The sequence below is a fragment of the Rhododendron vialii genome, chromosome 2a (assembly GCF_030253575.1).
Source record: "Rhododendron vialii isolate Sample 1 chromosome 2a, ASM3025357v1".
In the NCBI taxonomy this organism is placed as follows: Eukaryota; Viridiplantae; Streptophyta; class Magnoliopsida; order Ericales; family Ericaceae; genus Rhododendron; species Rhododendron vialii.
In genome coordinates this window covers 45,219,164-45,230,949 of record NC_080558.1, presented here as the reverse complement: position 1 = coordinate 45,230,949, position 11,786 = coordinate 45,219,164, and the positions used below count along the sequence as shown (strand labels likewise).

The window sequence follows — 11,786 nt, the reverse complement described above, 5'->3', positions numbered from 1 at the left end:
CCACTCCTAAATGACCCGCTGGCCCCTCAGTTGGTTTAATAGAAGTCTGAATTTTGTTTTGGACTTTGGATGGAGGAATTAAGTCTAAGTGACCCGCTGGCCCCTCAGTTGGTTTAATAGAAGTCTGAATTTTGTTTTGGACTTTGGATGGAGGAATTAAGTCTAAGTGGGCCAGGAGGCCCAATTCAGTTTCTTGGACCACTGAGATGCCCAATTCCGATTCTTGACCAACCGAGAGGCCCACCTTAGATTCTTGACCAACTGACTCCTCTGCCAGCAATTCAAAATCTTCTGAAACCAACTCCATGTCCCCTTTGTCAACCATTAAATGCCCATCTGTTGCCACATGCTTAGGGCCACCAACCCTATGACCTTTTTCCTTCCCTTGAACCGTAGCATAGTCAGAGTCCCCTGCACCCTCACCTACCCCTTCTATATCATTGGTTCTGCCCTTTGGAAGTATTGCCATGTCATCATCTTCTTCCACCACCCTTTTTGCAACAGAGCCATTGCCAACCTGCTCTTGGGTTTTGAAACTCGATTTGTGAGCAAGATGAATCACCTGACTTGGGAGTTCAACGTCATCTGGGTTAACAAACGAAGAGATTTCCTTAACAAAAATGTCATACTGAACTCCTTGAACCACCAGTTGGATCCACCGTTCTATCTTGGAAACTTCTTCCGTTGCTATTAAAATATTCCCTTGTGCAAAAGACAAACTTCTCAATGTATCCTCATGCACTGAGATAAAATGACCCCAAATTTCACCAATTCTCTGAAAAGTGGTGTTGTCCCATGCATTGAGAGGAATCCCATGACAGCCTAACCAAACAAACCGTTCATGGCTAGCTGGTTCTCCACTCCATGGTTTCACCACCTCGAACCATCTTTTCATCCACGGCCCTTTAATAAGATCGTCCCTAACTTCTTGGCTTTGGAAAGTTATTAGAACAGACCTCCCTCCTAGAGCTCTGAAATCAGCAACCTTATCCGTTTCCAATCCGAAACTTACCTTTAAAGTCATCAATGGAACCACTCTGTGCATAACCGCCACCGCGCTCCGGAAAAGCCACCCATTCCCGACGGGATTGATCTTAATCGAGACATTAGTGCTGGGTTGTTTAGAGGACTCACCATTTACCACATCGGCAAAAGACAAGCCAGTAGGCTTACAAAACCCCACTGGCCCCAATTGGCCAGCCTTCTTAATCATCCCTTGATTAGCCGTTTGGTTTGGTCCGCCCCTGTTCCTGTAGGCCAGCTCTCTGCTTTCAGGAACCATAGATTCCTTCATCTTAGCAATCCGACCGAAGCTTGCCTCCTTGACAAATAGCTTTTTGTCCTCCACCCATAACCCATTCAATCTAGACACTGCCATGGAAGCTGAAACATGACAATGAAACCTGACAAACCCAAATCTATTCCCCGTACGTTTGCTTCTCTTCCATGGGATAAAAGCATCCTTAACTACTCCGAACTTGTTGAATGTTCGTTGTAACCACTGTACATCTTTGTTGTCCGGAATATTGTCGACAAACAGCGTAAAGATCTCCGGAGCCCCGCCTCCATTGGTAGTTTGAACCCTGTGGCTCTTGATCACAGGGATCCATCCACCTCCATCTCTGGCCTGTCCCCTCTCTCTCTCTCTCTCTCTAGACATTTTTTTACCTTCGTTATTGATTGACACAAGAATTGATATTGTCCGAGTTGCAATCGCATCTTTCATTGCACAATTAAAGATTTTCTGAGATTCCTGATTGTCGAGCAATTACCACCGAGCCAACTCCCGAGGGTTTTATCAGGGCAATGCTAACTTCTAGCTAGGTAGACCTGTCAATGAATCGGATTCGTATCAATAATGAAGATCCGAATCCGATCGATCCCACCCAGGAGGGAGGGAGGGAGAGAGAGATGTCATCCCTGATCGAAATTCAACGACATCCTTCCAGAAATTACTGATAAAAGTCTTTCTATCTGACTCTCTGAAAGGGAGAATTAATGATCGACCCGAAGAAGAAAAAGGGCAATTGATCAGGACTGGTTTACCCTAAAACTCTCGCCCATTGAATTGAGAAGAAGAAAATTACATGAAACGCATGTTTTTATTCATTTATTACAAACAAATAAGAAAATAGAAGTATGAGAATTTAATATATCAAATTGATAATATATATATATATATATATATATATATATATATATATATATATATATATATATATATATATATATATATATATATGCACAACCCGACTAAAAGCTCATTGAGGGGAGAAATTAAGCTGTTCTCAATGGGCATAGCCAAGTTTTCGCCGCTCCAACAAATACGAGGTGAATAACACTCATTCGGAGGTAAAAAAATTCAAACTCCTAATCTTGCTAGTTATGAGAAGGCTGGGTAAGTTTTAAGTGCGATCGATTGATATATAATGAAATCCATATGAGTTATGAGTGGTCATTGTCTGTTCAAGTAAAGGTATTGTATTGAAATTGCTAAATTCAAATCTACAAGCCGTACCCAATTCATTTGTAAGATTGTACATTGATTGTACATTAACATCTAGAGTTTTCCCGTGCCTTCAAGCAACGCGTTTTAAACACAACTAAAATAAATTGCAAAACTATTGACCACCATTGCCAACAAAACTGATTTATACGGGAAGATTTTTTTCTGAAATTAGGATCAATCAGAGTTTTTTTTAAACAAAAATATTTCTTACCATTTTGTTTAGTTTACGATCTGCCTTACACTAATTTTATACATGAAATTTTATTATTTTCTATCTTTCCATAACAAAAGAGAGTTGGAATAGAAAAGGTTAGAGAAGATTGAAAATAGAATTTTCCAGCGCTATGAGAGTTCTAATAACGACGAGATCGATCATCGAGGCAGTTGGATCACTTTTATCATTCCATGTAAATTTGAACAAAAAAGATACTCCGGCTACATATATATAAATGCTGATGTGATAATAAGGGCCCGTTCCGCCAAATGATACCTTTTACCTACATGCGCACATCCGTCTTGCCAACGCAACAAAATAGAATGAAATGCGCATTGCGAAAGTGATACTTGAATCTCTCTTACGGAGTGATTTTGTTTCGGTAGATTGTGATTTCATTTAGGATGGACATTCTTTTTGGTCTTTGATTAATCAAACATATATAGTTACGTAGATGGTAAACGCAACGGGTCAAGTGATCTTAGCTTGGAACTTAAGTGTTTGCTCCATTCATCCAAAGGTTTTAGGTTCAATTTTCCTTGCTAACAGGTAGCAGTTCTTGGGGCCACATCACCCCCACGCGTAAGCATGTATAACGGTTGTGGGAGGGACTGTATGGATTAATCCGATGTGCGCGTAAACTGGCCAGGAACACCGTGCGTTACCGAAAAGTAAAAATTAAATTATAAATGGATCCTGTGATCCTATACATAGAAAGACAATACGATTACGAGCAGTTGTGAAATAAAATAATTTTGTGAGACCAGAGATTTCTATCAAGATAACTGGAAGTTTCAAATCCAGAAATAATTTTGTCACTTTTTTTTTTTTAACGCCACTTTTCTATAAGTGTATTTTTGCACAAGGAAGTGACGTTAATAAAAGAGAGTGGAAAAAATCAGCGACCTTTATATAACAAAAATCTTTAAGCATTCTAGAAAAAATACTACTCCTGTATTCCAAAGAGAAACAAGCAAATCGAGTACACCTGTTGGCGCTGTTGACTTCCCCGACATCAAAGAGAATTCATCCGTCTCAAAATATTTGTCCGGTTCGTAAAATAAGGATATAAAAATAATTTAAATTTTGCAAGAAAAATTTAAATTTTTTCTAACAATTTACCAGATCTCGACGAGTTCTTTTAATTCATGAAAAAATTTGGAATTTTTTCTTTAAAAAAATGTATTTTTTTTGTCATCGTTACGGACCAGACAAACATTTTGAAATTGAGGGAGTACATCACACATCAACTACTGAAATCCATTTGTATAAATATCACATAAAATATATAGCAAACTCCTATGTGTATACTATATATATATATATATGCATTTTTGTTTTAATGCACGGTGTTCCGGCCCAGCTTGCGCTTACTTTCAGACTAATCCCTACAGCTATTCCACAGTAGTTTCACACACTTACGCTTGGAGTGTGGTGGCCCGGCTCAATAGTTGTTGGTAAAAAAAATTAAACCTAAGATTTTAGAAAGTAGCAAACACCTAAGTCTTAGGCCAAACCACTTGACAAACCTAGATTACCTTATGCATTCTCTCTCTTCTTCTTTTTTTACCACAATTAAACTCGATTTATATATAACAATCAAAGTACAAAGGACCGAAACTCTATCGATCCGAAAAAACAAAAAAAAGTACAACAAACAAAACAAAACAAAAAACAAAGAAAAGTCGCAACAAATCAGCGCCGAAGTCGAACCCACCAGATACACTTGTAAGGAAGGTGGACCGGATTTTCCCAGAGAAGAAGCTGGTTTCCGTCGCAGACTAAAGGAACACCACTGAATCTGTTGTAGACGCCGCCATCGGTGCCGTTGGAGAGCTTGAAAATCCGTTGTCAAGACCGATCAGATCCAAGAGCCAAATTGTGTCTAGAATAAGAGGCATGAATTACTTTCACTCCGCTTGGTTCCCAACTTTGGGAGTAATTTTTAACTCTAGGTACAATTTTCAATAAATCTCTTTTTTATCTCTCTTCACTCATTAATACTCAATTCTCAAAAATAACTTTCTAAGACTTAAACCAAACAAAGCATTTGAATCCCGTGAAAATTGTGTCTAGAATAAGAGGCATGTGTCCAAGTTCAGGTATGGCTGTCTGTTTTAGAATTTTGACGAGCATGAAAATTCGTAGCCTCCACATGTGTTACATCACACTGTCAAGTCTTTTCACCCTTTGTCTAACCTGTAAAATATCCTCCCATATTCTCTCATTATAACCTTCAAGCCATCAAGGTTCACACGAGAGAGAGAGAGAGAGAGAGAGAGAGAGAGAGATGAATTTCTTCTTCAAATCAATATCAAGATCAAGAGTCCATGAAATCAACCACGTACGAACAAGAGTGCAAGAGTGCAAGTCTGGCGGCGCGTGGCAATCACTAACAGTGTGGAGAAAATCACTTCTCTTGAGTTGTAATGGCTTTACGGTGATTGACTCCAATGGTAACTTAATCTTTAGGGTTGAGAATTACGCCGGACGACCAGAGGAAGTCACTCTCATGGACGGCGCAGGGAAGCCTGTCCTCACCATTTGTCGTCGCAACGTGAGTAACGCTCTTCATATGGATGTATATATGGGTGTTGGGACAGGAGTTAGATCTCATCCGGTACACCTTTCCCTCCACTCCCGTCTAGTTCGGCCTTTTGTGGGCTTGAAATATCAGAACCGTTCATTTTTTAAAATTCGTCGAGAACAGCGGCCACGCTAGAAATCACGTTGTTTCAATACCGTTTGATATCATTTCAAAATGCATTAAGTTTTGGAGAAATATGTTGAAGGGTTGCGATCCTGTGTTGCACATTTTTTAATACAACATTAATGCATTTTGAAATGATATCAAACGGTATTTGATTAATGTGATTTTTAGCATGGTCAATGTTCTCGATAAGCTCTAGAAAGTGAACGATTCCGATCATTGTTCTATGCCTACGGGCCCACAAAAGACTGAACTAGATGGAACTGAAGTGAAATGTATACTGGCCGGGATCTGACTCCGCTGGGGGCGCTGCGTGCCCCAAGGCCACTGAAAAATTGCTCGTATGCAAGTGTGTGTCAACTAGCAGTATCTAGTTATCAATGATTTCTAACACTCTTTTGTTTTCGATTTTGATTGGCAGAAGCTTAGAGTCCTAGCAGACAACTGGTTTGTGTACGAAGGTCATGAAGTTGGTGACTCTTCATCAAGAAAACCAATCTTCTGTGCTAGAAAACGCATTACCATCTTACAACCTAGAGTCAATGCGATTGCTCGCGTTTACCACCAGCCGTTTGATAAAAGAAGCGTGTACGTGATTGAAGGATCGTATGCGAATCGGTCGTGCCAGGTGTTGGATGAGTCGAGGATGGTGGTAGCGGAGATCAAGAAGAAGGAATCAGTGAACGGTGGTACTGTTTCTTTTGGAGCTGAGGTTTTTCTTCTGATCATACGGCCAGGGTTCAGTCCCAGCTTCGCAATGGCCATTGTTTTGCTACTTGATCAAATGTTCTCTTAAGTATTGCATTATATTTTCAACAATCCGGGTGAACAAATGTTTGGGTCTCGTTAGTGAATGGTAAAATTAGTTTCTCAGTATTGTCAAAAGGTTGGTTCAAATATCAAGTAACTCCGTATGAAAAAAAATGTTGATTTATCTATTGCTGAGTTATTTGGTGCTAGAACAACTTTTGTAGCCAACACATGGAAGAGAATCCAAGGAGAGAGACCAAAAAAGAGTGGACAATATATTATTGTTGTAATAATCGGGGCCGTTTTGTCTGAACCGTTCCCGATTATAGTAATTAAGAATTATGAATATATGTATCATAATGGTTGATGTGCAAAAAATGCACTTGTATTTATGAAACATGTACAAGTGTGTGTGTGTGTGTGTGTGTGTGTATATATATATATATAAAATTAAGAATTAAGAATATGTGTATCATAATGGTTGATGTGCAAAAAATGCATTTGTATTTATGAAACATGTACAAATGTGTGTGTATGTATGTATGTGTGTGTGTGTGTGTCTATATATATATATATACGGGGCGGTTCTAGGGATACCCAAAAAAATACCTCATAATTTCCGATCAAATTTTGATGATTCGAACCGCTCAAAGTGATCCGAACCGCTCAAAGCGATCAAATTTTGGTTCAGATATCGAGTTACTCGGTATGAAAAAAATGTTGATTTATCTATTGCTGAGTTATTTGGTGCTAGAACAACTTTTGTAGCCACCACATGGAAGAGAATCCAAGGAGATAGACCAAAAAAGAGTGGACAATATTATTGTTGTAATAATCGGGGACGTTTTGTTTGAACCGTCCCCGATTATTGTAATTAAGAATTATGAATATATATGTATCATAATGATTGATGCGCAAAAAATGCACTACTATATATGAAACATGTACAAGTGTGTGTATATATATATATACAGTCATTTTCGAATGAGAAAGTCCTTATTTTAACTTTCCATTTCTCCCATGTTTCATTCGAATTTTGATGATCCGAGCTGCACAATGTGTTCAGAACGTGATTTTAAGAGTACCCGCGAGGAATCAACAAAAAAATGACCGGGAAGGGCTTCATCCGAGCAGTTTTTATTTGAACCATTCGATAAAAAATAAACAAAAACTGCTCGGATGAAGCCTTTTTGCTGATTTTTAGCGGGTACCTTTAAAATCACATTCTGAACATATTGAGCGGCTCGGATCATCGAAATTCTATCCAGAAAGAGAGATCCGCATTTTATTAAATTAAGATAATCCTTACAGGAGGTGGACTGTATGTATATATATATATATATATATATATATATATATATATATATATATGAAAGTGTATTGATATTTGTAAAAAGTGTATCGAAATCCCTTTTTTTTCAACATTTTTCGACACTCTCCTTAACTTTTCGCCTTCTTCGATTTTTGTGTTTTATTCAACTTTTCAATCTTTTGGTAAATGTACGTTCTATTTCATTTTTCAATTATCCTACTTAACAAGAGCTATCTAAAAAAGTATGCACAAAATTATGACCAAAATAAATAAAAGTTTACCAAAGACAAAAAAAAAAGTACGAAACAGCTTTTTCTTTTATCTAAAATGTTGTCTTTTATAAATTTTTTAATATTGGTCTAAATTATTATATAATTTTTTAATCCATCTCATTGAGACGAATAATTAATTTTAAAAATTAGGGCAAAAAAATAAACAAAAGTTTATAAAAAATAAAAGTTAAGGAAGAATAATTTAGATAAAAAAAAAGGGTTAGAAGAAAGAATGGAGGCGGCCTATATAGATGGGACTGGACATCGAATTGATTTTTCACTGCAAAGGCTGTAATTTTTAGGCGTAGGGCCCAAGAAATCAACGAACCGTCCAAAATCTTTCCTATTTCAGAATCAGAAATGCTACTATTAGCAAAGAACTTAACAAGGACGACAACAAGGAAATACGTGGAAAGCACCATGGGTCCCACTTCTCCCCCTTTCACCTGCCTTTCTCTCTCTTGAAATTTCAAAATTCAATTTAGAAGTATCCTTTCTTCTTCTTTTTGAAATTTCAGAAACAGCTGAAAGTCTGAAACCAGGAATCCCCCTCTCTCTCTCTTACCCCCACTATGACCACCATCACCAACACCACCTCGACCACCATCAACGCCAACATCCACCGCACCCCACCGACGCCACACCGACCAAAACCAAAGCAACCCGTTTTGCTCCCCGACTCCCATCTCTCGATCTCTCACAAGGTGTGTCCGTGATTTCTTCTCTCTCAAGGAAAAAAAGGGCAAAAAATAACTCCTTTATAGTTATTATCTTCATGAATTTGCTCTTGTTCTGCTTTTTCTACATGTTCTGAGGTTTAGTCTAGAAAGTCCAAAATCAGTTTGCCCTAATTTTAAAAAAGCCCCAAATCTCAAATTAGGGTTTTTCTTTATATAAAATTAATGGATTTTTTTGGGTAATGATAATGCCAAAATCCTATTTGTTCGAAGCAGGGGCAGATGATGGAATTGGAGAAGCAGAGATGGAGTTCACTAAGGAACTTGAGTTCCAGAGGATGAATATGTTTATGGAACTATGGAATCTCAACTTGAGCTTTGAGAAGGTGAAGAGGGCTAAGAATTATGCTCCTTGTTCAGGTGAATTTCCAAGATTCCTGTTTGATTATGGAATTTATGATGAATTTTGTAGTTGATTGAGCTACTTGAAATTATTCAATTGCATAGAAATTTTAGCTATGAGGCTGGACAATGGATATATCCATGTTAAAGGATACATTGGCAAGGAGAGAGGATTCTTTAAGGACTAAAGTTAGTTCACAGAACATAGAGTGCAGTGCAATTTACTATCTATTACGAACATTTTGAATCTAGGATCTAAAACCCGCTACTTTGGTGGCAAAGATAAGCTGTGTCTGACTAATTTTAACCACAGGCCATGGAAATGTCTTGGTTGTTTCTTATTTTTCTTGCTTCTGTGCTACTGCATGTTCCTCTATACTAAATATACGTTATAATCGTCAAATAATTGGTCACCTGAATACCGTGGGTTGAGAGTCTGGGAGTTATTTCTTTAACTATGCCCAATGCTCTGTCTATATTGACTTGGCCAAGTCTATATTGGACTTAACTGGTAATCTACTTCACGTTCTCCAATTTGATGATTTTTCATGACCTTGCCATCAATGTACCTAGTCGGGGTGATACCACCACCATCGGGCAATACCTACGACCAGCACCATCGGAGTTGGACTCTTCTCTCTCACATGTTTCGGAAATATTGTTCAGTGTCCATTTTGTCTCTTTGCTCTGTTTGGAGTTGTGTCTCGGTGGTATGTTTCTTGAATTCTATTTTATATGATTTTTTTTTGGTTTCTTGTGTCTCAGTGATATTTTTCAGGGTAAAATGAAGGCAGCATCTTGGCCGCAGGATGAATCAAAGGCCAAGAAAAAGATCTTGATGAATCTGTGACTTTGAAGACTATTCAAGTAGACATGGAAGTGCCAATACAAGACAGGATGTGGAAAGCTATTTTGTAAAGCTGGATGATGCAGACAGAGCTTGGGTGTGGCACAATGGACACAACAACAGTTGATTCGGTTCCCTCCATTGTTGGAGTTTGTTGAAGGAAGTTCCGGTGAAACAAAAAATGAAGTTGGGTGCAGACTGTCCTCATGTCAAATTATTGTAATGGCTTTTTTGTTTGTCTACATGTCGAATTTGTGGACTGTCCACAGTTGAGCAAGTTCAGTTCCCTCCATTGTTGGAATATGAAGTTGTAGTATGTTCTTTAGGAATATCAATGTATGGCTTAATGACGATACTCAACTTTGTACCCTCCTTTTAGATGATAGTTGGGATGTGAATGGCCTGACATGGGCATATGGATGATATGTGAATTTGGATTGTTGATGAGTAGGGCGATGAAGGGCCTAATGCGGGTTTATTTGTGAATTTGATTGTGAATGGTAACTTACGATGAGAAACGCTCGACGTGGTCTTATGGAATATATGTGAATTTAGATTGTTGATAAGTAGTACTATAAAAGGCCCGTGTGGGGGCTTATTTGCGAATTTTAGTTGTGAATGATAATTTAGGATGAGAAACGCCCGGTGTGGGCTCATATACATTGTTGTTTCTAATTTTTGTTGTTTTTGTTGACAATTAGAGACAGAAGGCGTCAGGTTAGGCCATAAATCAAGGAAACCCTATCAAAAAATTTCCCCTATTGGTTGCACATTTCGGGATCTATCAACTGACTTAAGACTTTCATAGTAACACTAACAAACGTATCTTGCAATTTTTTAGTAAACACATCTCATAAAAACCATATGGCAATGAAAGCTTTTATGATGTGCCAAAAACTTAATAGGACACGACACAAACTAAACTTATGTCATGAACCAAAGCATGGGACAAATACATGGGAATGGAAGTTGCATTCCAAGCACAAAAAAACTGCAACTACATGTACAAAAAAAATCCAAAAAATAAATTGAGCTAGGTGGTTAGGAGGGTACAAAGCTGAGCCTTGTCATTAAGCCACACATTGAAAATCCAAAAAAGAAAATTACTACAACTGGTGGCTAGGTGCACACAAGCAAATGTCAAATTCATTCAAATTCCCAATTCTATAGCTATAGCAGCAGTTGTAGAATCAAACAGGTACAGATATAATAGCAAGGCAACAACTTCCACTTGGACACTTTAGCCTTGATCAACTCCTCCATCCCAACAGAACCCTTTGAATACCAGCCTTACAGCCCCATCTTAGAGCCTGAAAATGTACACATTTTATCATAATAAGAAAGAATATAATGCTAATTTGTTGTTCCACTCTTTTTGCTGATGCAAGAAGAAATAAAAAAGACACATTGAGACAGTGACGAATTAGAGTGCCAAGGCTAACCTTCAATGAATGTTTTGGGAGGCGAATTCAAATTAACCAAAGCAAGCTGCGTGAAAACAAAATAACTTGAGCTATATAAGTCCTTTAAATTCATACAATGAATGCCGGAAAAGCCAACTCAATCTACAATAGCGCGCAGTGTAATCCAAAATTTTGGAGTCAAAATTCAGCAACTGACCATATAATGCCTGAATTAACTCTGTGGGTAAGAGGTGAACCAGTTATTAATTAGTGTAACGCCTGAGAACTAATTACCGGTTAGGTCATTAAATCAAAAGTATTCCCTCCATATGGTTCTCACTCTTCCCTTAACCTGATAGACGCCTCTTACCCTATTCTCATGACCTATTTGATTGTAAAAGCAACAGAAGAAAACATTCCTATAATCTACGGGCTGAAAAATCTTTCAAAGAAATAAGACTACACCAACTCAAAAAATGCAAACACTTATACTTCATTTGCCAACCAATATGCCCCTTGGTACCAGCTTTACCATTTTTCCCACTCTTTTACAAGTGAAAAAAACTACATACGAATCAAAGAAAAAAAGGCTAAAGACTGGATTTTTTTATTCCAGAACCTCAATTATGTCTTCAGAAGGCACAATCGAGTTCATATTGGGTTCAGTTATGTGTTCAAAAGGCACAATCG

The 11,786-nt window shown here is 37.9% G+C and overlaps 1 protein-coding gene and 1 long non-coding RNA gene across 2 annotated transcripts; both read left to right on the top strand.

Annotated features, from left to right (window-relative positions):
- The first annotated feature begins 4,925 nt into the window (after nt 1-4,925).
- On the top strand, nt 4,926-6,318 carry LOC131314983 (protein LURP-one-related 17-like). The gene is made up of 2 exons (XM_058344001.1): nt 4,926-5,280; nt 5,855-6,318. Exons 1-2 carry the CDS (start codon nt 5,014-5,016, stop codon nt 6,227-6,229), a joined length of 642 nt encoding a protein of 213 aa, XP_058199984.1. The 5' UTR covers nt 4,926-5,013; the 3' UTR covers nt 6,230-6,318.
- Nucleotides 6,319-8,388: 2,070 nt separating this feature from the next.
- Nucleotides 8,389-10,216, top strand: LOC131314979 (uncharacterized). Its single transcript, XR_009196552.1, has 3 exons — nt 8,389-8,471; nt 8,721-8,864; nt 9,612-10,216. It is a non-coding gene; the product is annotated as an uncharacterized LOC131314979 (long non-coding RNA).
- The last annotated feature ends 1,570 nt before the right edge of the window (nt 10,217-11,786 follow it).

Coding starts and splice junctions, on each gene's coding strand:
- LOC131314983 (XM_058344001.1), top strand. CDS start 5,014: ATGAATTTCTTCTTCAAATCAATATCAAGATCAAGAGTCCATGAAATC. Junction 5,281..5,854: donor TCACCATTTGTCGTCGCAAC/GTGAGTAACGCT, acceptor TTTGATTGGCAG/AAGCTTAGAGTCCTAGCAGA.